General features: G+C 50.2%; 9 protein-coding genes across 9 annotated transcripts; 3 read left to right on the forward strand and 6 right to left on the reverse strand.

Moving 5' to 3' along the window:
* Window positions 1-779: 779 nt before the first annotated feature.
* M438DRAFT_266189 (uncharacterized protein) lies at window positions 780-1742 on the reverse strand (the record flags this gene model as incomplete). The annotated part of the gene is made up of 2 exons (XM_029900085.1): window positions 780-1627; window positions 1685-1742. The coding sequence occupies 2 exons, from the start codon at window positions 1740-1742 to the stop codon at window positions 780-782; spliced, it is 906 nt and encodes a 301-aa protein (XP_029763685.1).
* A 1831-nt stretch (window positions 1743-3573) lies between these two features.
* M438DRAFT_126124 (uncharacterized protein) lies at window positions 3574-4224 on the forward strand. The gene has a single exon (XM_029898785.1). It carries the CDS (start codon window positions 3650-3652, stop codon window positions 4172-4174), a length of 525 nt encoding a protein of 174 aa, XP_029763686.1. The 5' UTR covers window positions 3574-3649; the 3' UTR covers window positions 4175-4224.
* M438DRAFT_332008 (G-protein alpha subunit) lies at window positions 4219-5447 on the reverse strand (the record flags this gene model as incomplete). Its single annotated transcript, XM_029903450.1, has 4 exons — window positions 4219-4262; window positions 4318-4874; window positions 4931-5273; window positions 5330-5447. The coding sequence occupies 4 exons, from the start codon at window positions 5445-5447 to the stop codon at window positions 4219-4221; spliced, it is 1062 nt and encodes a 353-aa protein (XP_029763687.1).
* Window positions 5448-8005: 2558 nt separating this feature from the next.
* Window positions 8006-10187, reverse strand: M438DRAFT_371901 (uncharacterized protein; the record flags this gene model as incomplete). Its single annotated transcript, XM_029908304.1, has 3 exons — window positions 8006-8047; window positions 8078-9870; window positions 9923-10187. 3 exons carry the CDS (start codon window positions 10185-10187, stop codon window positions 8006-8008), a joined length of 2100 nt encoding a protein of 699 aa, XP_029763688.1.
* A 1718-nt stretch (window positions 10188-11905) lies between these two features.
* On the forward strand, window positions 11906-14022 carry M438DRAFT_402905 (myo-inositol-1-phosphate synthase; the record flags this gene model as incomplete). Its single annotated transcript, XM_029909628.1, has 4 exons — window positions 11906-12152; window positions 12205-12646; window positions 12699-13467; window positions 13525-14022. 4 exons carry the CDS (start codon window positions 11906-11908, stop codon window positions 13657-13659), a joined length of 1593 nt encoding a protein of 530 aa, XP_029763689.1. The 3' UTR covers window positions 13660-14022.
* Window positions 14023-14267: 245 nt separating this feature from the next.
* Window positions 14268-16207, reverse strand: M438DRAFT_126262 (uncharacterized protein). The gene is made up of 2 exons (XM_029898786.1): window positions 15124-16207; window positions 14268-15067 (listed from the first exon to the last, which is right to left on the reverse strand). The coding sequence occupies exons 1-2, from the start codon at window positions 16018-16020 to the stop codon at window positions 14537-14539; spliced, it is 1428 nt and encodes a 475-aa protein (XP_029763690.1). The 5' UTR covers window positions 16021-16207; the 3' UTR covers window positions 14268-14536.
* Window positions 16208-16651: 444 nt separating this feature from the next.
* On the forward strand, window positions 16652-18557 carry M438DRAFT_332012 (MFS general substrate transporter; the record flags this gene model as incomplete). Its single annotated transcript, XM_029903451.1, has 3 exons — window positions 16652-16793; window positions 16844-17128; window positions 17179-18557. 3 exons carry the CDS (start codon window positions 16652-16654, stop codon window positions 18555-18557), a joined length of 1806 nt encoding a protein of 601 aa, XP_029763691.1.
* Window positions 18558-18708: 151 nt separating this feature from the next.
* M438DRAFT_332013 (Formate/nitrite transporter) lies at window positions 18709-19714 on the reverse strand (the record flags this gene model as incomplete). Its single annotated transcript, XM_029903452.1, has 2 exons — window positions 18709-19344; window positions 19400-19714. 2 exons carry the CDS (start codon window positions 19712-19714, stop codon window positions 18709-18711), a joined length of 951 nt encoding a protein of 316 aa, XP_029763692.1.
* A 997-nt stretch (window positions 19715-20711) lies between these two features.
* On the reverse strand, window positions 20712-23140 carry M438DRAFT_267689 (uncharacterized protein; the record flags this gene model as incomplete). The annotated part of the gene is made up of 5 exons (XM_029900206.1): window positions 20712-21471; window positions 21727-21863; window positions 21913-22122; window positions 22175-22975; window positions 23042-23140. 5 exons carry the CDS (start codon window positions 23138-23140, stop codon window positions 20712-20714), a joined length of 2007 nt encoding a protein of 668 aa, XP_029763693.1.
* Between the last annotated feature and the right edge of the window lie 462 nt (window positions 23141-23602).

Below are 23602 nucleotides of genomic sequence, written 5' to 3' on the forward strand. Positions count from 1 at the left end.
GCAAGACAACATTAATTTCGCCTTCTCATGTGTAGAATTATCTATAGAAATGCACGAGTCTATCTAAGCAAGAGTCTTCTTTAGTGAGAGTATGCTAAACAATTCATGTCAAGCTTGGGTATTGTAGAAAGGCGAAACTATGTTATCTGCACCATTAGCATTAAATCAACAGAGCATGAATTGTTCAACCGCAATACACAATACATTCTTCCAACTCTGACACCACCATTCGCAGAGAAAACCATTATAGCACTCGACGTGTTCTCAGTGGACATAGCTCTGGTAGATGGAACGTATAGTTGTTCATTTGAACCATGTTTGTGGTATGACCCTGCTTGCCTCACCAAAATGTCGCTTTTCGAACGTTCGAATTTCCTTCTATTCTCTGTAATGCTTCAGACACCTTGAGTCCAATGCAGGCAATAATTTACGTGTAGTTTCCGGCGATACTGTCACTGTAAGTCTTGGTTGTGATTATACAGGGTGAAAAAGGTGGAAGTAGCAAATGGAGAGGGTGAGGAAGAAAGGCAACCACATCAAAGATAAGGTCTCAATAAATTTTGAAACAAAGCCAACATTGTTGTGGCCCTGGATAGTATGTTCTGTGTATAGTATAGATAGCTATGGTATCCCGAAAAATGATGTTCGTGAACAAAGAAAGAAAAAACGCCGTCCCTGGTGGTACTCAATGACCACACCCTTCATCCATGATTATGCAGATTCGATGCGAGCGGTAAACAAAGACAGATAGCAGTCGTGATAACAAGGATCGGGTTCTCTTAGGCCTGAGCAGCCTTGACCTCGGTGAAGGTCTCGGGCCAAACGAACATCTTGTCCTCGTTTCTCGGTGTGAACTGAGCAAAAGTAGCAATAGCTCGCTTCGATGATGCTCTTCTCCAAAGATTCGCTCTTGGGTTAAAGTTATAACCAAGTCCTTTTCCTTTAGTCTTCTCATCGTCGATCTTGGCAATCTTGATGACTTCCTTTTGGATATCGGCAAAAGTGTCAAAGGGGATGTAGGCGATCTGGTTCTCGATGCAGTACTCCTCCAGACGGAGACCACGGCGAGCGAACAGAACATCCGAGTGACGGGCAGCAGGAAGATCAGATACACCATCGCCAATGAAAATAATCATGGGGATAGTGCCATCTTCGCTCTCCAATTGAGCAGTCTCCTTGTACTCGTTGATCGACAACTCCTTGTCGTGACCCAACTCGTTGTCATGACGCCACTTGACCTTCCACGAAGATCCGTCTTCCGAGATATCAGCCTCGTTGGCAACGATGTCGATGTTGGCAGCTGCCTCTTCTCCCAAAAAGTGGTCCAGGACGCTGCGGAGGACGGGCTTCAAGCCGGCGGAGATGACGTTGAAGGGGATCTTGTTGTTCAGGCAGAACTGGTGGAAGTTCTTGAACTCGGGGTCGATGTCGAGGCCGTCTTTCATGGCTTGGAATCCGTCATCGAAGGGGACGTTGAGGGATCCCCACATCTCTTCTGATACATCGCGGAAGGAACGCTCTCCGGACTTGATTTGTTGATCGAGGATTTCTCTTTGTTCAGTACCGCAGCCAAAAGCGTTGAACAGGATGTGGCCAGTGTCTTGCATGAAGATAGTTCCATCAAAGTCTAGAAGGTCACAGAGTCAGCGAGACCTTCTCTCAGCAGTATAGAAGAACAACCTACCAGAGAAACAGACAATCTTGCGCTTAGTGTTAAGCGGAGCAGTGCTGACTTCGGGCATAGTGGCTTGAGGAACCTTGAGAGAAGCAGAAGAATCCATCGTGTACTAAAGTCGGAAGAGAAAAAGAGTAGAGTAGAGCAAGAGAGAAGCCTGGTATATGATTGATGTATTGATTGCCAGCAGGAAAATTAAGTGGAACCAACGATATCAGAAAAATGGGACCTGGCGGAGGGGGAAACAAACGTCAACAAAGACCTTGGTGGGAAGAAGGGAAGATCACTACTCTTATAGAAATTCCTCGATCTCCCCAATCGGCAACACCAGCGAGCCACAAAAGTCAAGGAGCAAATAGGACGCCTCCTCCCGGATCGAGACTAGACTTCCTCCGAACCATCCCTCACCCACGGGGCAGAGCAACGCAAGAGGCGGGTTGCGGGTTGAGAACTGGCTGCGCAGCGGCAAGCGGTTGAGAGGTAGGGCGTTCAGCTACGCAAAAAGTAGTTGAAGATGCGGCTCAAAAAAGGGCTACCACAAACGGGCAAGCGAATGCTATGCTAACAACAAGACCACTGATTGGCCACATCAAACATATCCACCACAGATAACCAAAAAGCCATTCCCGCAGCGGTCAAAGAAAAAAGACGTCGGTGGCAACCAATGCATGTGGAAACAAGGTCCATCTGGAAGCATTAGCAAAACAGCAGAAAGATGCGTTGAGCCTCTTTTCGCTTGCTTGTGCTGCACCACTGCACAGCGGAGAAATGAGAAGAGCAAGAGGCTCAAAGGGCCGGATTTGCATCAAAGACCCAGATCAAAACGTGGCTCCAAGGTCTTTTTTCCGAGGCCCAAAGTCTAAAGATCGGTTGATGGCAGCTGCAAAGATGGAGTGTGGGCGAAAAAAACAGTCTCCAAGATCGAGATCCCATGGGTTTCTCCACCGCTTTCTTGAGAGTGGAGAGAGGTTGGAGAACGCGTCCGTTTCATCAACCCATACCTACCATTTCACAATCTGCATGTCTCTTCCATCTTCTGTAAATGCCAATCTAGCAGAGCAACCTTTCCATCTTCAAATCCCAGAGCCTCAAGCAAAAAAGGCACAAGAAGATAGATACCTTTCCCCTGCTGATCCATCATCGATCCGGGGCACCCCGTCGTGCCCCGAAAAGACCCCAACATCACCTACGTCACCGAGAGCAGCAAAAACGTTCACCTCATTGCCCACCTGTGGATACCACCATGGGCACAATCTTTTGTCAACAGCACGGTCAGCTTCCCCCCGATGTTCTCCATACGCAAACGGCATGCGTGCCCGGTAATTCCATCGGAACGCGGTCCATCAAGTAGGTAGTCATGCAGGTAGATCTGATGAATCTGGTAATGCAAGTTCGATAAAATCTGCGATAAATCGGATAGGTACCTGCATATACGGTATGGTATGTATGCAAGAATGTTTTTTTTATGCAAAGCACCACACCGGGTTTTCTTTTCAGCAAGGTGATCATCGTGATCGTTGTGGAAAGAATTGGGTGATGAACAGAAGGCTCGGAAAAAAAGGTAGGCCAGGTGAAAACGCTGTAAAAGCAGTTCTTGCCACTTCGACTCGAGACTTCTGACAGCGTTTTGCATCGGCATCGGCGAGATTGGAATTCAAAGCGGATTGCAGCTGATGCCTTCATGTTGGCTTCGTTTACCGCTCTCAAGAGCAGTCGTTTTCATCTCGACGTGACTTGGATGATCATCCTTCTCAGAGTTTGAGAAAATCTTGAGGCTGGTTTGCTGTACTTTGACGTCGACAGGGCAAGCGCTGTCTGCGGATGCTCGAGTCAAGGTACCAGGTACATCGCAGTCCCTTCGTCTCCCCTAATGTCACGTGAATTTGTTCTTGGGAGTGTAGAAGTTGAAAAAGGAAGAGGTTCAATTATATATACTATGAGTAGACAGGAGGGCGAACACAAGGGAATCATGCAATGAAGAGAGAAAGGAGAAAAAAAGAGCAGAGAATCGAAAGGAAAGGAGGCCTGGGAAGATGTCGAGAGTGTGGAAACCAGGAGAAGAAGAAAAGTAGACATCCCAAGACCCTCCGTCTTCCTTTGCTCCCGCAAGTTGTATCTAGGACGCCGCTTTGCCCAGAAGATTTGGAAAGAAGAAAAAAGAAGTCTGTTTCCCCCAAGAAAAGGAAGAGAGAAACATATACGCGCAAAAAGGAAAACAACCAGAAGCAGGCCGCCCACTGTTTTTCTCCCAGCTATAAAACAACCCATCAATTGTCGCCTTTCGAGATTAGATCGATCCAGAGACTGCGAACCGACTTTTTTGTTTTTTGTGTGTGGTGTGTAGATGCCGGCAGCCGTCAAAACAACACGGCTAGCAAATTAAGACAGTTGACGTTTTGGATTTCTCAGATGCGAAATGCGATTGGCTGGATACCGAAAAGAGATCCGAGACATGAGTTAAGACTGTTGATTCTTAAACTCTGGCCAGAGGGGGAATGAACGAGGATAAATGCATCTTTTGGTTTGTCGGTAGTTCGATCCGCTTAGATGAGACCGGCCAATCTGAGGTTCTCTTGGATAATGATATCTGGTAAAAAGTTAGCGAAAGGTTGATAGATGTAAGGGGTTTGCCAGGATCATACCGTTGACAGCAGCCATGACGAATCTAATTTGCATGGTGTCGGTAGCGCATGTGAAGTGAGTGTAGATTTGCTTGGTCTCATGTTGGTTCAAGCTGACGAAGCGGTTCAGGATGTAGTCGCAAGCAGCGGCGTAGTCTGCACCTCCCTCGTAGTCAGGGAAGTAGTTCTTCATGGGGCTGACGGGCAGCTTCTCCTTAAATCTATCGATCTTGTTGAGGAACAGAATGATTGATGTCTTGACGAACCACCTTGAGTTGCAAATGCTGTCGAACAAGGTCAAGGCTTCTTGCATACGGTTGACGGTCTCATCTTCGAAGAGCAGCTGATCGTATTCTGAGATGGCGACAAGGAAGAGGATGGTGGTGACGTTCTCGAAGCAATGGATCCACTTCTTACGCTCGGAACGCTGACCACCGACGTCGAACATGCGGTAGGTGAGGTCGCCAATGATGAAGGTGGTCTCGGTAATACCGGTGGTCTTGACACGAGAACGGAGGACATCCTGGTCGTTGGGAATGTAGTCGGGCTGAGCAATGCGGTCTATCGAGTCAAAGTAGCTGTCGCGGTGGTTAGCAAATGGCATTGAGATGCATGAACAGGTGTGACGACGTACTATTTGGCCGAGTCGTTAAGCTGGTATTCTCTTGAGCGCTGGAAGCAGGCCTGGACACCGGGGTCCTTCCACAGGACTGAGATGGCGTTGCCGACCTCCGGGGGGAGGTTGTCGCCTTCGATCTGTGCGGGTTGCATGAAGATGGTCTGGACGTGGTATTCGGCTCTCTGGTCGTCGAGGGGGAGCTCCAGCGACTCCATGGCCTCGAGGATGACGCGCATAGATTGCACAGTGTTGCTGAAGATGATTTCCTTGAAGGACTCTCTCTCATCGCGGGAGTAACCACCCTCGTGGATAAGCTTCATCTGTTTCAGGATGGTGGACTTTCCGGATTCACCGGCACCTGCGTGTGTTGTCAGCAAGGGTCCTGTATAGCGCTCAGCGGTGGCAGCGACTCACCAAGCAACAGCATCTTGATCTCATTTCTCTGCATCATGCGGTCCTTCTTCAATTGATTCTCAATCTCCTCGTTCCTCTGCTTGCCCTCCTTATCTTCAGTGCTCATACCACAACCCATTTTGGCGGTAGTTGTGTAGTTCGGTCGGTAACGGTATGCAAAAGGTGGCGATTGCCGAGATGTAATGAGGGAAACGCGTAGATGCGATTACAAGAGAGACTGGAGGCGTGTCAGCATGCGTCGCACCGGGCAGGTCGTCAGTGGTACGTGAGGCTGGTGATGTCTTTGATGCGGTGGATGAAGTGGAGATGGGGAAGAAGACGCGAAGAATAACAAGAGAAGAGTGAAAGCCAGAGCGAGCGACGGCGCTTGCAGCGAATGAAGAACGGCCCTCGTCGTTCGTCGTGGTGAAGCTTTGGCAATCTGTGGCTGGGCTGGAGACCAACGCGACGCCTGCAGGGTACAAGAGCGATTGCTCGATGCAGAGAAGCGAATCGACAGACGATGGTGACGAAAATAGAGACGGTCGTGCAGCAAGGGAAGGGATGCTCTGAGTGGGTACCGACCTTGAGGTGCGACAGCGGGGCGAGTCTGACAAGGAGAGTGAAGCTGCGCGAAGCCGTGCAAAGTTTCGAAAGTCGAGATGGAGAGGAGCAAAGCGAAGAATCAGAGTCGAGGACAGATTCAGAATCCGCTGCGTAAAAGTGCAGACGGGGAGGATGGGTCAGATGTCGGATTCGATAGATTGTCTTTGCTCGTTGTCAGGCTAATTGACGGCGAAAGTGGAAAAGGCTGCAACGGTGCTGAGCGGGAGAGCCGAGTACAGCAGGGACCGACGTCGAATAATGTGCAGAAAACGCAGAAACGTAGAAACGTAGAAACGTAGAAACGTCTTGGGGTGCAATTTTTCAGCGGCTGGCGTGCAGGTACAGAGACAAGAGGCAAGGAGCGGCGGAAGAAGCTGTCTGCTGTGCGACGGGCCCGGACACGACAAGAGGGACGTTGTTTGCTCTGTAAAGATGCCGAAACGAATCAAGTCAGAGGCCTCAGCAGCGCAGCCCTTGAAGCTCGCCGGCCTCCTTCAATCAAAAGGGGCTGCCTGCCGACTTGGCCGCGGAAGTGGTTTAGGGCGAAACCCAGGTCGAGTTGACTCGCGCACCGGCCGCTGATCTCTACACCAATCTCTCGAACAATTAATCTCCAGCCTGCGAGCCCGCATCTGTCTGCTACACTCGCCCTTCCTCATGTCTTGCTGCTCTGTCACACACTATATGTGACTCGACGTCCCTGTCTTGAACCTCTCGCTTTCCCTCGCATGTCTCTACCAGCCATTCTGCCTCGACTCAAGCGTCGAATTTGCCAGACACTCAGACCACCCCAGCAGTGCAATTTAATAGGAAGCGCACAGGCTTTCGACCTCCACACGCTAACACCTTCCTAACTTAAGGCTGAGGCCCTAAAGTCCAACCTGGGTCTACCGAAGAGCCCAATCTTCTAGAAGAAGAGTAGACAAAGGTGAAGCCACTCACAGCATGAAACGCTCAAGATACGTCCGTCCTCGATGTGTGTAAAGTCAATTGTCACACTTGCTCGTCTATCAAGCCTCCAAGTTGGCAGACGTTCGACCGAGGTTGCGATTGTCTTTCGAAGCCTGCGTAGCTAAACATATCCCACACACGCACCGACAATCGATCGCAAGGCCTCTTGCAATGCTTCATCCTCTTCTGCGACACTTTACATGAACCAAAACATCAATGCCACTGTTTGCACTATCAGACGCTTGACTCTTGGACTCTTCTGCCTGCTTTCTTGCGTTGACTTGCTAGGACTTGCTCTTTCTTTTCCCACAATTCCCGCGTGGGACTTTGGCAAAAGCGCCAGCCAAAGCAAAAACGGTCGCCCAGGACCGGTGAAATACTTACCACTAGAACAAACAGCCACCATCCGTGCTTCTTCGCCGAAAAAGAGATCCTCGCTTCGTGCATGACTCTTGCTCGCGGCCGGCAAATTGCACTGTAATCTTGAACTCGAGTCTCTCAAATCTCTCCATACGTTCCATCGTCGGCCAGAACCTCAAGTTTCATCGACGTTGACGTGCTCACTTGTGACGAGAGACTGTCAGGAATGTCCTGGAGAATGTGACTTTGATGTCCCTGCAGAATGGCAGGATCGGTAGGATCACAAAACTCAAGACCTTACCGCCTACACGGTTGGACTATCAAGCTGTTAGGGCCATGTTAAGCTACGGACTCGGCTCAGAGTCAATCTTGCAGAGGTCGAGACCTGGAAGACCGGATCTTCCTCTCCAAGTTTCAGTGGGAACGAGAATATCACAACGAATGGAACAACGATGAAAGTATGGTTGAAGGAGTAAAATTGTGAGGTAAATTTTGTATGCAGTACAAGCTGTTCTACAGCCAGCATGCTATGTGAGAAGGTATATACAATGAAGTAGGGGTATCTCCGAAATAAAGAAGTATTTTCAAGCGAACGGAAGGAGGGTAATACCGGACAAACGGAGGTGTCCAAGATGTGGACAAGGACTCGGTCCATGGTCTGTAAATAACGGTGAAAAGGGTCGAAGATGGTAATGAGATATGCATGGTCGCGTTCAGTCTTCCGCATACCGACGGGTGAGAGTCGGAGATCGTTGCTGGATTATGGTGCTTTGGTCATGTTCACATGACCATGAAGCGGGTTGTTCTTCGTTCCATGTTCCTCTTGGGTCCAAGGCCTTCTTGACGACGGACTGATGCAAAGGCATGTTGCTCGCAATAGACCTTTCCGGCGATCTCGAAGTAGTCGTCACTGAGCGGCTTTTGGCAGTCGATGCAGGTGAAACAGCTAGGATGGAACTTCTGGGTTTGTTGGGTCTCAAGGTACGGCCCTTCAATACCACGGTCGCAGTGAGCGCACAACGAGTTGTTGAGCTCATGGTAGTGGTGCTCGCAGTAAGGATTGTTGTCAATAACGTAAAAGTCGGCAGTCGCGAAAGGCGAACGGCAGGTCTTGCAGACGAAACAGTGCTTGTGGTAACGACCAGTTAGACGGCCGTCAGCAGCCTTGACAGACTTGCCCTGGATAGGCTCGCTGCATCCTCTGCAAATGTGCTTTGACGAGGTTCCAGGGCGCCTTGAGGAGGTGGGTCTAGAAGAGAAGCCATGCTCTGTTGGAGGAGATGCCATGGGTGTGGATGTGGAAGACATTGGGCTCGAAGGGCGCTTGGGGAGGAAACCGGGAACGACTGGCGATTCGGGGAACTCAGCCTCGTGGGGTGCGCGAGGAGGGCTGAGTGGGAAGCGATCCATTTTCTCGGTAGGACTATCCAGTCTCTCCTCGAGCGGCGCTGGTGATTGTTGTCGCTCGGGAGCGAGAGGGATGGGCTTGAAGGCATCTTCGGGGCTCAAGCGGTTGTTTTGCTTGCTCTTGATTTGCAGGCTGGGAACAACAAGGGAAGGGTCGGAAAGGTCAGCGAGAGTGGTTGATAGCATTGAAACGCTGGAGGAGGCCGAAACTGGTGGACTGATATCCGACTTGAAGCTTTGCGTTGATGAGGATGAAGAGGCAGAATCTGAGGGCGCGTGAACGACAGGATGAGCATGCTTCTGGAGTTCGGCGGCGGATGGAAGGGGTGGAAGTGGAGGAGCTCCAGCCGTCGAAATGATGGGAAATGGAGGGAGTGCTGGCGCGGCAGTATTAGACATTGTGGGAAGAGTGTCGCTAGGTGCACTTTGCGAGGGAGCCGAGATGGTCGGTCGTCGCTGTCTGGTTGGTGGGGCCGAAGGGCTTCTGACAACAGAGCCAATCTCGGGCGACTTTGGTGTTGTGGGAGGAAGAGGGAACGTGTTTGAACGAATTGTCATGTTTGACAGTTGTTGACCAGCAGCCTCGGACTCGCTCTTGAGCATGGCAAGGAAACCGTCTAGTGGTTCTGGTCTGACAGGTCTTTGCGGGATTGGACGACCTTCACGATTTGTGCCAACAGAAGCAGTCGAGGCCGAAGACAGGGCAGGTGATGCAGGCGCTTGAGGAGGCGAAGCAGATCTGGTGGGAGGAGAGTCAGGTCTATCATAGCTGACAGGCGACGCCGATCTCATGATAGGCGAAGCTGCTCTCTCTGCCGGAGGTTGATCAATGGTGATAGCAGGGGGCTTTTGAGCGCCTGCATTTGCTGAAGGTGATCTGGATGAGCTACGCGCGGGTGCGTTGAAGGGACCGGGAGCAATTGTATCCATTTTGCGCGCAACAGTGGCACCTCCTGTACCAATGGGGCTTCGAGGAGCATAGAATGCATCTGGTACTGGGCTCTTAGCTCTTACAGTCGTCTTGGACCTTGCCGTTGGGAAGGGAGGAAATGCGCAGTCCATGTTTCCTGTGAGCTCTTGCGACGGCTCTCGTGGCAGTCTTGGACTCGGGCTAGTAACACTGCGCATCGCAGGAGAACGACCGGGTCTACCAGTGTGCGGCGTTGATGGTGTACGACGTCCGGGATTGACGGTACCGTCCGGGGAAAGAAGTTCTTGTCGCGCATGGTATGGCTTGTCTACTCCGTGTCAGCTTGTCTAGCTTTCCAATTCGTGATGGACAAGACTCACTGGCTGCAGCCGGATCTATGCGAGGCAGCGGAACCCTGGCCGGTCTTGTAGGCGGCCTGTTCAGGCCTTGCTTCATGGGCGGTAGCAGGCTTCGCTGCTTCTCTGTCGAAGGTGATGTGACTGGCGATGTAGGCTTCTGGACTGGCTCGTCCTCCTTTTGTTGTGTTGGGCACACGTGCTCTCCCATAGCAGAGATCTGGATCTCTGATCCACAGTCGGAGCATTTGATCGACGGCAGAATGCTCAGTGGTCGCTCGGTCTCCATGGCTGCTAGTGGTTGTCGAGTCTACTCGAGTAGCTTCGGGTTGTGGTTCCAGGTCGCTCGCGGTTCTTGAAAGGAAGAACAAACACGGCAGTTTTGCTCCTGGATAAGACGATAAGGTCGACCTCCGGGTCAAGCCCACGTTTGCCGAAGCGTTGCTCGTACTCTTGTTTATCTCCTTTGTTTGGATGTGAGTGCCGACCGTTGGCAGTTTCGTAGCAGGAGAAAACAATGAGCCCCTGGCTGCAAAGGTCTGGATTCTGGAATGCACGCAATTATGATTAGATGCCACAGTTCGTTGGCGCAATAAGACAATAAATGAGTGGATGCTCGAGTATTAAAGAGCTGTAGTTAAGGATAGTGATGAAAGACAGGAGATGGAAAATGCGACAAGGAGAAAAGAAGGAAGGAGCGACGGCAGACGCCCAGGAGTTAGTTCCTCGTCAATGTCTACCACATTCCCTAAGACTCTCGAGATCATCATATTATCACCTCCACCAGACACTCGTTAACACAATTTGCAGGAACCGCCAGGCAATCTAGTCGCCCTCTTTTTGGGAAGGTTGGCAATTTCGTATATGGCACGGTGCACCTCCGGACCCCAAGTAGCCTCATCTGATTGGCCGCTGCTCTCGACCGAGACATGTGATAGTGTCCCTTCCAGAGCACCTCTTGCGACTTGCAACTTTCTTTGGCCTGTCGACTCAGGCTCGGTAGGAAAATAGATGCTCATACACTGTCACTTGTGAACCGCGTGTATCAGATCCAGCCCTCTACCAAAATTTATCGACTCTCGGCGACGAGTGACAGCAAAAGATCGGCAGATCCACGCGTGCCGCTTTCTGCCAAACTTTGCCTTCTTCGACAGAACTTCTTCCGATTCAAGCCACAGGCGTATGGCGACAACGACTTCTCTGACCGTGTGCCGAATTCATTTAACCATACCATACAACGTGCTCGCATTGTTGCTATGGGGCCTCAACAGGACAGAGCCTTGGGTTCTGGGGTCGTCATGAAACCAGGAGTCGAAAAGTATGCCATCATCTTCTTGATTTGACTTTCTGACTCGTCTCACTTCCCCTGGTTCCTGGCAGTCTGCGCCGCTCACAAAGACGATCAAAATAAGTGTTTGTCTTGTCGCGGACGAGCAAACAGGGTTATTCAACGGACTCGGCCGAGTTGTTGCGATTGTTGTGAGTCCCAGACAGGGTGAAAGAATTCTATGCCAAACACTGCTCCTTCCTGCGTATGAGTATAGTCTTGGTTGCGCCTTCTTCTTCGAGTCAGCGCATTGATTGGCTTTCAATGTCTTATCGTGCAACTATAGCAATCTGCGAAGAACGGCCACATGTCGATTACTTCTGCTCGTACGCCACAGACAAGCTTTCTTCTCAGATCATTTGTTCCGAGCGCGGCGAAACCATACCTCCGCTCACCTCCGCTCTCCAACATGTCGACCCCGGACTATCCTAGATGATCCGAGAGTCGACTTCTCTGGAACTTCTGGGGTCAAACAATAATGCGAACATCTTTAGTTCATGAATGCTCTCCGCTGCGGTCGCCATGTTGTTCCGCAAAGAAGGTATATAAACTTGTCTTTCATGGGCTTTCCTTTCTTTTTCTTAACATAACAACTACAAATCTCAAGTGCTTTTATTTGATAGATCTTGTGTCTTCTTTGTATATACACATTATTCTTATCACTGTCCATTCCCATCAGTATGGCTCCTTACCTCAACGAGACCGAGAGTACTCCTTCGAGCAACACTCAGGCTCCTCTGTTTACTGTTCAATCGCCCAATGTCACATACTCTGACGATGCTATTCTCAGCAAGTATGTCTACCGTCAGACAAAGGTGACCAAGTCATCCAATGGTGCATATGTTGCCACTCCTAAGGAGACCGTATACGACTTCAAGGTCGAACGCAAGGTTGGCAGAGTCGGCATGATGCTCGTCGGCTGGGGTGGTGCGTATACCTGTTTCCAATTTATGATTGAGTCCTTGCTAATTGACACTAGGTAACAACGGGTCTACTGTGACTGCTGGTATCATTGCCAACCGTCAAGGTCTCTCCTGGGACACTCGTGAGGGCACACAGTCAGCAAACTACTACGGCTCTATGGTCATGTCATCAACAGTCAAGCTCGGTACCGATTCAGACACTGGCAAGGAGGTCTACGTCCCCTTCAACGAGCTCTTACCCATGGTCAATCCTAATGAGCTCATTGTCGGAGGATGGGACATCAGTGGCATGAACATTGCCGAGTCAATGGATAGAGCCGGAGTCCTCGAGCCTACCTTGAAGCAGATGGTTCGCAAAGAGATGGCACAAATGGTCCCTCTTCCCAGTATTTACTACCCTGACTTCATTGCTGCAAACCAAGAGTCACGAGCAGACAACATCCTCGAGGGTTCAAAGGCTTGCACCGAGCACCTCGAGAAGATCAGAGCAGACATTCGGTAAGTCTCCTCCATGTTTCAATCACCCAAGCAGCACTAACGATGCATAAAGCGAGTTCAAATCCAAACACAGCCTCGACAAGATCATCGTCCAATGGACTGCCAACACTGAGCGCTATGCCGAGATCATCCCCGGCATCAACGACACAGCCGACAACCTGCTCAAGTCCATCGAGTCAGGCCACGCCGAGATTGCTCCCTCCACCATCTTCGCCACAGCCTGCATTCTCGAAAACGCACCCTTCATCAACGGCTCACCTCAAAACACCTTCGTCCCCGGTGTCATCGCCCTAGCTGAAAAGCACAACGCCTTCATCGGCGGCGACGACTTCAAGTCCGGCCAGACAAAGATGAAGTCCGCACTCGTCGACTTCCTCATCAACGCCGGTATCAAAGTAAAGTCATTGGCTTCGTACAACCATCTCGGCAACAATGACGGCAGAAACCTCTCCGCGCCTTCTCAATTCAGATCAAAGGAGATCTCAAAGTCCAATGTTGTTGATGATATGGTTGCTGCTAACCACATCCTATACGAGGAAGGCGAGCATCCTGATCACACTGTTGTGATCAAGTATATGCCTTCTGTCGGTGACAACAAGAGAGCTTTGGATGAGTATTATGCCGAGATCTTCATGGGAGGTCATCAGACCATCAACATGTTCAACATCTGCGAGGACTCACTGTTGGCATCACCGCTAATCATCGACCTGGTTCTCATCGCTGAACTAATGACCAGAGTTCAATGGAGAGAGAATGGCGCCGAGGATGCTGAGTTCAAGGGTTTCCACTCTGTGCTGTCGGTCTTGAGTTATATGCTCAAGGTATGTTTCTGCTCCTTGCTGTCACTGGTTGAAGGATTGTTTACTGATTTATACTAGGCACCTCTTACTCCTCCTGGCACACCTGTCGTCAACGCATTGAGCAAGCAGAGAAATGCTCTCATCAACATCTTCCGCGCCTGTGTTGGTCTTGAGCCTGAAAACGACATGACTCTCGAGCACAAGCTGTTCTGAAATTTCAACGAGAACTAACGATGGCGTTCTGGGGTCTTCTTTCGGATGATATCGCACAATTATTTTACTTCTCCATAGTTAATCTTTAGGATATCAAAATCCATTCTTCTGAAATCCATTGCTTGCTTCCTGGTGTAGTAGATTGACAATGGGGTTGAACAAAGGCATGATGGATTTTGAACCCCTGAATGTGTGCAATGGAACTTCAAACATGTTACCTGGGGTCATTGACCCTGCGTTCACACACATCCAGGTCATAGGGGCCGGGCTGCAGACTCGAGCATCCCTTTGTCTCCAGACTTTGGCTGTATATCAAACAAAACATACTCTGCATAAATAAAATACCTAACCTCTTCTCGTCACCATGTGAAAAGGCACGAGATTCCGAGTGCCCAGTGTGCAGCCGTTCTATAGCCCAGGTCTACCACCGATCTACCGTTACTCTCTTGGCCGTCGAGCCGTCTAGACACATCGCATCGATGCAGGGAGACAAGATGTGAGGAGCACACGAGGAACGAAATCATTGCGAGGAAGATGGGGATCACAGACCCCATGCGCGGTCTTACTACTCCTCCCTCACCCTTAGAAGCGAGGGACACGGGCGAACTACGTGGACGGAGCTGCGGAAGCCGCAGTAGGCCGTCAAAGTTCTGGAAGTTTGATTGCTGTGGTCGAGTTCGGAATGGAGTATATATAGCTCTTCCTGGGCTCGGGCAGCGGGCTCTCAGGTCAGAACGGACGAGTGCAACATGCTTGTGGAAAGGCAAGATGGTTACCGAGGTGGTGGAGCAACTGTTCAGTGAGAGTGAGAGTGAGAGTGATCCTCGCTCTCTCTGCCCACACCGCCACGTTGCAACCATCATGCATCTTGATAGCTTCAGTACAGCCTTGTTGAGCGTCTAGGATATGGCTCGCCTGTTGTTGGTCCACCCCAGCCGTTCCGTCCAGCATCTTCGAAATCACCATGATCTAAGACGAGGAAATCTTTCCCACCGCCCATATGTCCTAGATCTAGCCAGTCATACAAGCCAGTGAGACCAACCATAACAGCCAGAATAGAGAGGACAAACGACATCACTCCAGCCACATATCCTGGATCTCCGCCCTTGGCGAGCCAGACAATGGTGAGGGTGAAGTAGATGAAAAGGGCTATCGCGATGGCGCCCATGACGCGAGTGGGATCGTAGTCCTCCACCAGCTCGATGGCTAAGTTGACCTTTTTGGCGTCGACTAGGTGACGGCGTTTGGCCCAGAACCATAGGATCCAGTCGCTTGATGTGATGGTAGGATCATTTGGATGTTTCCTTGGGTCCAGTAGAGTGCCGTCTGGGTTGTTGTATGCTTTCATGAAAACGGGTGAGAATAGCTTCTCGTTGACATTCGCAAGCCCGAATCGATTGTTCCCGTACTGGCATCGCCGTTAGCTCGGAGTGCCAGGAAATGCTAAAGATGGCAGAACAATACCTCTAATATCCTTGCTGTACTGACTGTCTTGAAACTGATATATCGTCTAAAGGTGCCGCGAAGCTGGTTCCTGTATCTATAGCGAATCTCGTCGAAGAAGGCAGCGTCTGTACGGAGATGAGAGGTGCGTAGATGCTGCTCGTGTCTATGGTCTTTCTTCACCAGCCACACTCTTCTTTGCTCGAAGTTTCGTCTGCTGTTTCTGTAAACGCATATGATGATGGAATTCAGAGTTTTGGGCGTTGGTTGGGCTTCTTCGACAGCTGAGGTTTGTATATCTCCGCCACCTCCTCCTCCACCCATCTCGCTGGATTCTCCAGATGGGACGTGGGAATCATGTCCATACCGATGCCTGGAGTTCTTCTTTCTATGAGGCACTGACTCGGTGAGAATGATTGGCTCGGGTGGTATTTCGGCTGCCAGGTTGTATGTTTCATATGAATACGGCTTGAGCGGCGGGCGGGGGAGTCGTGGTCTATAGTTTTGCTGGATGCTCGGCATGCGATATTCATCGTCCTTCGGTGTATATTCCTCGATGAACTCGTCGTTCATCTTCAAGTCGTGCGCTCGATCAGGATGGTCTCGCGAGGCTCGTCGATGCCTTCGCACAAAGGCATATTCCGCCTTCTCGACATTGTGTGACCTTGAATTCCTGGATCTGCTTGCAGCAAAAGCAGGAGGCGGTGGTGTGATGATGTGGATCGGCTCATCGGGTGCTAGTATATGTATTTCCGGTAGAGGAGGCGGATCCGAAGAGCGCTCAATTCTCACATCGTCAATTCTCACATTATAGAAATCTTCGATGTTCGATGACACGTATGGGCGAGGTGGATCGTCCCTGCCACTTTCACCCCGCCGAGCAGAACGATCACGTCCTGTTGGATCATGATAAGCCATCTCACAAATCGACCAAGATCATTTGAAGGGTCGGCACTTGGTCGCGTCAGCTCTATATACGTTGCTCAAAGTTTTGAGTCCAGCTGGATGCCTGAAAATGGTGGTGGCGCTCAGGATTGGATTATACCATGCATTCTCATAGTACACCACCCACCCCACCTGGAGGCAACGCCTGAGTGGTTGTCTCAATCAACAAGGCTGGTGACCTGCCTAATCTTCTTAGGGTTGATCATCAACGAGGCTTTCGCATCATGAGGATAAACTCGCGCGTGCTTCCCATTAGTTCATGTCGCTCATAACCGCGACACTTGCGACTGCACATGCGGCTTACCGGTCAGCCCTCGCTTGGTGCTTAGCTGCTCTTATTTGATACAGTCAAGCCATGCCGTAGATGCTCGTGATCAAACCCGACTCGAAGCTTTTAGAGATGCTGTGCGCGCGATACTGGAGTAAATCACGAACGCATTTACGAGAAGGAAGAAATGGCATGGAGAGTCGTCTCTTCCTGACGCGTTTTGGTGGGCCCCTTTGTCGGAAGCTTCGGATGACCCACCCGAACAATGCTGACAAGAAACAGCGTCATGTTTTCCTTTCTGACGCGAAAACAACATGTTGTCAAGTTCCATCAATTATGGAGAGAGATAGCGAAAGCAATGGGTACGACAGACCTCGTCGCTATGAAAACGAGGATGTTACGCCGACTAGTGATCGAGAGCTAAAGGGCTGGTATGCTTACGGCCTGGCTGCCGAAGTGTTCGCTGTGGCTGGTGTTGGTAAATACGTGTATTTCGTTAACGCGTCGACTTCGCTAACAAATGTCTAGGCTCTTTTCTCCCAGTCACTCTCGAGCAGCTCGCAAAAGAACGAGGTGTTCTGCGCTCCGATCATGTCACTCCCTGTGTTAAACCAAAGTCTGTTGCGGCAGAAGCTCAACATTTACTCTTACGAGCTGTTAGCCGTGCTACCAACGACAAGAACGCCAGCCAATGTGTGATACAACCTTTCGGAAAGGATATCTCGACAGCTTCGTTCGCCATGTACACTTTCTCCATTGCTGTCTTGGTGCAAGCGATAGTACTCATATCGTTCAGCTCTTTCGCCGATCATGGTAAGTCATGTCTAATTCGTCTATGTTTCTTTTATCCTAACAGCCATCAGGAACATACCGCAAAAAGTTGCTTCTCGCTTTTGGTTGCATCGGATCGGTCTCGAGCATGCTCTTCATCGTGGTCTCACCTAGTATCTACCTCCTAGGATCTGTGCTGGTCATCCTGGGTGTGGCATCTCTAGGCTCTTCATTCGTGCTGTTGAACTCTTTCCTCCCTCTTCTGGCCAGTAACCATCCCTCCGTCATTTCTGCAGAGAGACAGGAGGGGTCTCCTTTGGCAACGGTTGACATGGTCGAACCTGACGGATCATATTCGCCAGCGCCTAATGCAGAGCATACAAATCCTTCCAGGCCACAAGACAGCAAGCAAACATCGCCTGCTCTGGCACTCTCAAACAAGATTTCTGCCAAAGGTGTAGGTCTCGGCTACATGGCAGCAGTACTCGTTCAAATCATCAGCATCGGTATGCTCTTGACCTTGAACAAGGTCAACTGGTCATCCCAATCTATCCCGCTCCGGGTAATCCTACTCATGGTCGGAATTTGCTGGGCAGCAGGTGGTATTCCAGGAGCCCTTTGGTTGCGCGATCGTCCTGGCCCTCCACTTCAAAGTCTCAGTGGCAGGCATGGTAAGGTTGGTCAAGTTCTCGCGTACTTCAGATTCGCTTGGTCGTCAGTATGGCAGACTGTGAAACAAGCTGTCAAGCTTCGCCAGACTGTCATTTTTCTGATCGCATGGTTCTTACTATCCGACTCGATTGCCACTGTCTCCGGCACTGCTATTCTGTTTGCAAGAACTGAGCTCAAGATGAGTACTGTGCAGATTGCCATTCTGTCCATCACCGCTACATCGTCCGGTATCGCTGGTGCGTTCACTTGGCCGGTCATTTCGCGTCGCTACCAACTTCACACTCAGCAGACAATCATTGGCTGCGTCCTGCTTATGGAGATCATCCCCATCTATGGACTGATCGGTTATCTTCCATTCGTTCAGTCTTGGGGAGTTGGAGGTCTACAACAGGCTTGGGAGATCTACCCGCTAGGTGTAGTACATGGCTTCGTGATGGGTGGTTTATCCTCCTACTGCCGCTCCTTCTATGGCTTGCTCATCCCACCCGGTAGCGAGGCGGCTTTCTACGCCCTATACGCCGTCACTGACAAGGGCAGCTCAGCCATCGGCCCTGCTATTGTCGGTATGATTGTCGACGTCACTGGTACGATCAGACCTGCGTTTGCGTTTTTGGCTGTGCTGATCGCTCTGCCCATTCCTCTCATCTACATCATCGACACTGAGAAGGGTAGAGCTGATGCACTGGCTATGGCTGGCGTGAGGAGTAAGCCAACGAGTTATAATTCCGATGCTAGAGACCGCGAGAGCTACGATGAGGATGCGCAGCCTTTCCTTTCGCAGCATGAGAGAAACGATTGAGATCGTTGTAGTTCGTAATTGGATTTACTTGGTCTCATCACTTCCCTATGGTACGCTTCACGACTCCTTGGGGTGCAAAAGCACTATTAGAGTAGATGGATATCATTACAACTATTAAACTCTGAGGTTACACACGCCATTCTCGTATTGTCTAAGCCATGTCAGTCTTGTCAGACTCCCTATGACTCCTCTCCTCCTCTACATCAGCATTGACCCCAAACAAAGCCACCGGAGCCCCTCCAAACGCACTCCCGTCAATCAAAACCGGGCTCGGATTACCAGCCAAATACAAATACCAATAAACCACACCCACAAACAATCCACCACCCACCATATTCCCCAACAAAGCAGGAATCATACTCTTCCAAATATACAACCCCACCGTAATCTCCTCCGCCCCCAAGAAAATAGCCATGGGAATATAAAACATATTGGCAATAACGTGATCGAAGCCCAAAATCACAAAGGCAAAAGTAGGCCACCAGATGGCCATGATTTTAGAGACCATTTCGCGGGCTCCGCAGGCGAGGAAGCAAGCCAAACAGACTAGCCAATTGGCGCCGATTCCGCGGATGAAGATTGCGTGCCAGGGCGGATGGACCACTTTTGTGGTGGCGAATTTGATGGTTTGGGTGCGGTAGGCGGCATCGGAGAGGATTTCGCCGTAGCCGGCTATGATGGCCATTACGAAGAGGGAGCCGGCGAGGTTGCCGAAGAAGGTTATGACCCAGTGTTGGAGCATTTTGAGGATGCTTGTTCGGTGGTGCAGGGTTGAGAGGGTGGTGAACTGATGCGAGTTAGCATTGTGGGTAATTCGCAGAGGTTGTCGAGAGACAGCTTACCATGAAACTGCCGGTTGCTAAGTCTGCACCGGTGAGGATGATTGCGACGAGACCGAAGGGGAAGACGAGGGCTGCGAATAGTTTGATTACGCCTGGGGCGTTCTCCTGGTACCATGGTGCTGTGTTGACTGTCGATACCGCGGCACAAGCGAATGCGAGAATTGCTCCGGCCATGAAGGAGGATGTGAAGATCTTGTCAACTCTCATGTTGGCTTTCGCTGCTCCCATTCGAGACGCAATTTCGGTTGTCTGTTGAGCTGTGTATGCATTGTGGATGACCTCAATGGGTTGATGGTAGGGGTATGCCGTAGCCATGGCTAGGGATGGGTACAAGTTGCCGAAAGTATGGATTGATGCAGATTTGTGTAGAACCTCCATCAGGATATCAAGGGCATTTGAGGTCTCTTTGTATGCTGCACCCCAGTGAGTGATCGTCGAAGGTCACTCTAAGGTCATAGATAAGAGCATCAACGACCCATCTCAAGCCACAAAAACGAGGTGTACCAAAATCTAAAGTCGTTCACCCCGTGGTCAAGCCCTTGGCCCGCGGCTCTGAGTTGTCACAGGCGGTTGAGCAAGGTCGGAAGTTTAGACTAACGATTTATGCATATTGCCTGCTTCGGGACCGGAAGAAAGCAGAGCAACCTCTGCTTTGGGAAATGGCAGAACTTCTTATCAAGATCTACCAGGAAGACCTGATCGATGCTTTGTCGAGTATTTGTAGCTCAACATGCATATCAGATTTGTAGCTTGACACAACGTCTGTTAGTAGAGAGAGCATATTGCTGAGCATGCCAAGGTGTGTCTCCAGATGTGCTACTAGCTGGTCGTGATGTGTCAAACGCAACATAGAATGCCATGAACAACTTAGACAGCGATTAAAGCTATCAGTTGCTTACCATAAGCACGGTATCGTTGCAAATCCCTCCACGTTCTCCCCAATATCCTTATCTGAAGATCCGCGAGGTTGAGGATGCACATGAGTCGATCGCAACGATGTTGTCCCTGCCAAGCCCAGATGTGACGTGATCATCGCTATACCTTCCGCTTTAGGCCACGACTCTGATAAGAGACAGCTGCCAAGCAACCTCTACGAAGAAGGAACGATATCTCTGCTCGCGAATTGACCGCCTGGGCATGAATTGCGTTTCTCCGGAGACTCGTTCAGACGGGAATCATATGTTGACGTGATTCAAACATACATCCGTTGACCCTATCGGTCTCTAGGGATGAGGTAAGCAGCAAACGTCTACAATCTGTGGTCGCTTCCATCTTGCTTTACATCTTTTTGCATATCGATGTTGACAGACTTTCAGAATTTCGGTTCAAAAGTGCTCTGCAGAAAGTCGTCGTCAATCATATCAAGCCAGTTGCCAAGATCCTGACCATCATCCGCAGGCAAGCTCTCAGCGAAAATTGATTCGGGGCCGTGATACATGGTCGAGTGTACCGCAAATTGTTTGTCCGGCCCGAAAGTCATGTTATTAGCGTCTGCACCAACATCCGGAGAGCAGTGTCCAAGACTGCCGAGAGCGATATGTTTCGAACGGCATAACCTCAGAAGATGGCTTCGCAGCCTTCTGGCAATATCCCAAGAAGTTGATAACTCGCCAAGGACTTCCAGTGATGCTTCGAGAAGATTGATCGGAAGATCATTTTTCTGGTTTTGTACGAGAACCACGGCCGCAGAGAGTGTACAGTGAGTCGCAGTGACTGGACTCTTCCTGAAACTGCCAAAAGCTTGTCGGTAGGCTCTCGCTGTAGAGGACGTAGCACTTGCAGCTTCCAAACATATCGACTTGGCTTTCTCGGCCATTTCCACGACCGAGAGCTCGGTGGTGTAGCGATTTATGGGCGCTAGAAAGGGTTTGGCTAACAACAAGTGGGCTGTATGATACACCATGTGTAGTGTATAAACATGGGGTTCCTTGTTGGCTGTGCCTGCAGTGCTTCGCGAGCCAGACCTTAGTTCTTGCGGAAGATCATATGCCCAGTCCTTGAGCTTGAGCAAACATGCGTCTAAGAAAGCCTTCCGCTGTTGTGGTTCGGCGACTGTGGGCTTGGGTGCATATCTTACAGAATTAGCAGAGTCCTCAATGAGCAATTCTATATTCCTCCATCTGCAGAGCTCTGTCATATTCGCCGTCCTCCCACGATCATTGCTCTAGCTGTAGAGATGCACGAGGCTTTTGCTGCACTACAACCACGCATAGAGGTAAACCATTATAGCATATCGCGGTGGAGGCGACTCTGATCCAATGGCCATCATTACTTTCGGCAGCTACACGCGCGACGGTCTACAGCACACAGGGGAGAGCATGACTTACAAGTTCAACAAAATTTCTTCGACGATTTGACAAAGCTTTACCTGGCTGTTGAGAAATACCATTGAATCGTCCTGCCGTGAGGCTACCAGACTTGTTCCTGATTTCACAAAGGGCATTTGTACAGCGCCTTGGAACGACTATGATTGTCAGCACAGAAGTCGGTCATCTCGATGGTGAGAGACTTACCAGCATCGTACAGGCTCTTCCGGTGTAGCTAGCCGACAACTTATCAACGCTGTACAGCGACCAGTACATCTGTCTTCTCAACATCGCTTCTTCGGCGGGCATGGAGCCGGATGCGACCAGAGGAGTGGTGTCGATGTTCAGACCCATCTCGAGCATCAGCCGACTAGCCATGCCTTCGTGCAGCCAGCAAGCCGAGTCATAACCGAATGCCTGTTTGAACTCAATAAACAGTACCTGTTGTTTGCCCAATCAAGCAACTTACACAATATAGAACAGACATGATGGTCAAAGCCTGTATTGTAGTGATCTTGGGAGATTTCAACTCTACTTGAAGCAGCCGTTCGGCTTCTTCAAGGAATGACCTGCCTGCTGTGTACGGACTTGCTGGGTCTGACCGAACTTCAGGTCTGTCTGTGAATCTAGAACCCATGCTGAATATGCACATCAGGAGTAAGGGAGCGCAGTACTTGCCACCCGAATACATGCTACCCCGGAAAAGTTCCTCGTTGATTACTGGACACCAAGGATTTGCCCATGTAAAGTAGATCTCAATCAGATGGAGTTGAAGTTCGTCCGGTACACTCATTGGCAACAAATCGTGGAAGAACGATGGAATCGTAAGCTTCGTAACGCCTTCCTTGTGATCAAGAACCGTGTCAGCAACTCCTTGACTTGATGTCAGAAAGTCGAGGCGTCCACTTGTTACCCCGTAGAAGTGCGTTTCGCCGTCATGATCCAAGTTCAAGGTGCCTTCGAATTGTCGTCTCAATTGTTCGATCTCGGCTGCACCATCCCTACTAGCCACTTGAACATTACAGGCACTCCGATACGGATCCTCGAAGTCGCTTGGTAGAGTTGAATCATACTCTGTCGGGAACTCCGTCAACTTGGCTCCAGTGTCAATAGATTGACTTCGAAGAGCCTCTTCCAGCGTCCTGATCCTATCGCGCAAGAGCGAGACATAGCTCATGGAAGCAGGTTTGCGACCATCCTCTTTGGCATCGAACTGACAGTCGATCCCACGAATTGTGCAGCGGCTACAAGAAGGCTTTCTGCCGTCGCACTCTCGGCGTGTCAGATTGTACTGCCGAAGCCTTGCTTTTGTTCAACGACGAAATCGATTGCCTACCTTCGCGCGTCTTCGCCGGCATTCCTCGCATGCCTTTGTAGTGTTCTTTCGCCTAGCCGATGGCTTGGCTTTCAAGATCGATTGACCTTCCGAGGACATCGCCAAGATGCATCATGGGCGATGAGTGTTCGATGAGAAGAAGATGGAAAATCCTGTGCTGGTGGTGCAGCGTCCTTTGTCGCAAGAACGACCGAAATTCGCGAGCCCCACCTTCCGAAGCTCAAACCACGACTTCATGTCTTCCTACAACAAGACTTTTTCGACGCGCCAGGGTATGACACCATCAAGTTCAACATACCGCTTGTTTTTCATCCCCATCATCTGGATGGAAATATGTTTGCATCACATCAGACCACCAATGTCTAGAGATGTAAGGGCGAAGCTACTCAAAGCTTCGTAGCGGAAGATGTATTCCGCTGCTCGTAAAGCTTCAACTTGATCTCGTCAACAGCAGTTGTCAGCCAATTGTATTGTCTGAATAACAAAGCTGATTGAAAGCGATGGAAGTACCAAGAAATTGCTCATCGTTTGGGTGCGTATAAGAATCACATCATGAACAGA

This window comes from Aureobasidium pullulans (genome assembly GCF_000721785.1).
Source record: "Aureobasidium pullulans EXF-150 unplaced genomic scaffold scaffold_3, whole genome shotgun sequence".
Lineage (NCBI taxonomy): Eukaryota > Fungi > Ascomycota > Dothideomycetes > Dothideales > Saccotheciaceae > Aureobasidium > Aureobasidium pullulans.

Bases quoted from the DNA above. Each gene is read 5' to 3' on its own strand.
- M438DRAFT_126124 (XM_029898785.1), top strand. From the start codon at position 3,650: ATGAAGAGAGAAAGGAGAAAAAAAGAGCAGAGAATCGAAAGGAAAGGA.
- M438DRAFT_126262 (XM_029898786.1), bottom strand. From the start codon at position 16,020: ATGGCTTATCATGATCCAACAGGACGTGATCGTTCTGCTCGGCGGGGT. The intron at 15,068-15,123 runs GTATTGTTCTGC...CGGCGATGCCAG, and splicing joins GTACAGCAAGGATATTAGAG to TACGGGAACAATCGATTCGG.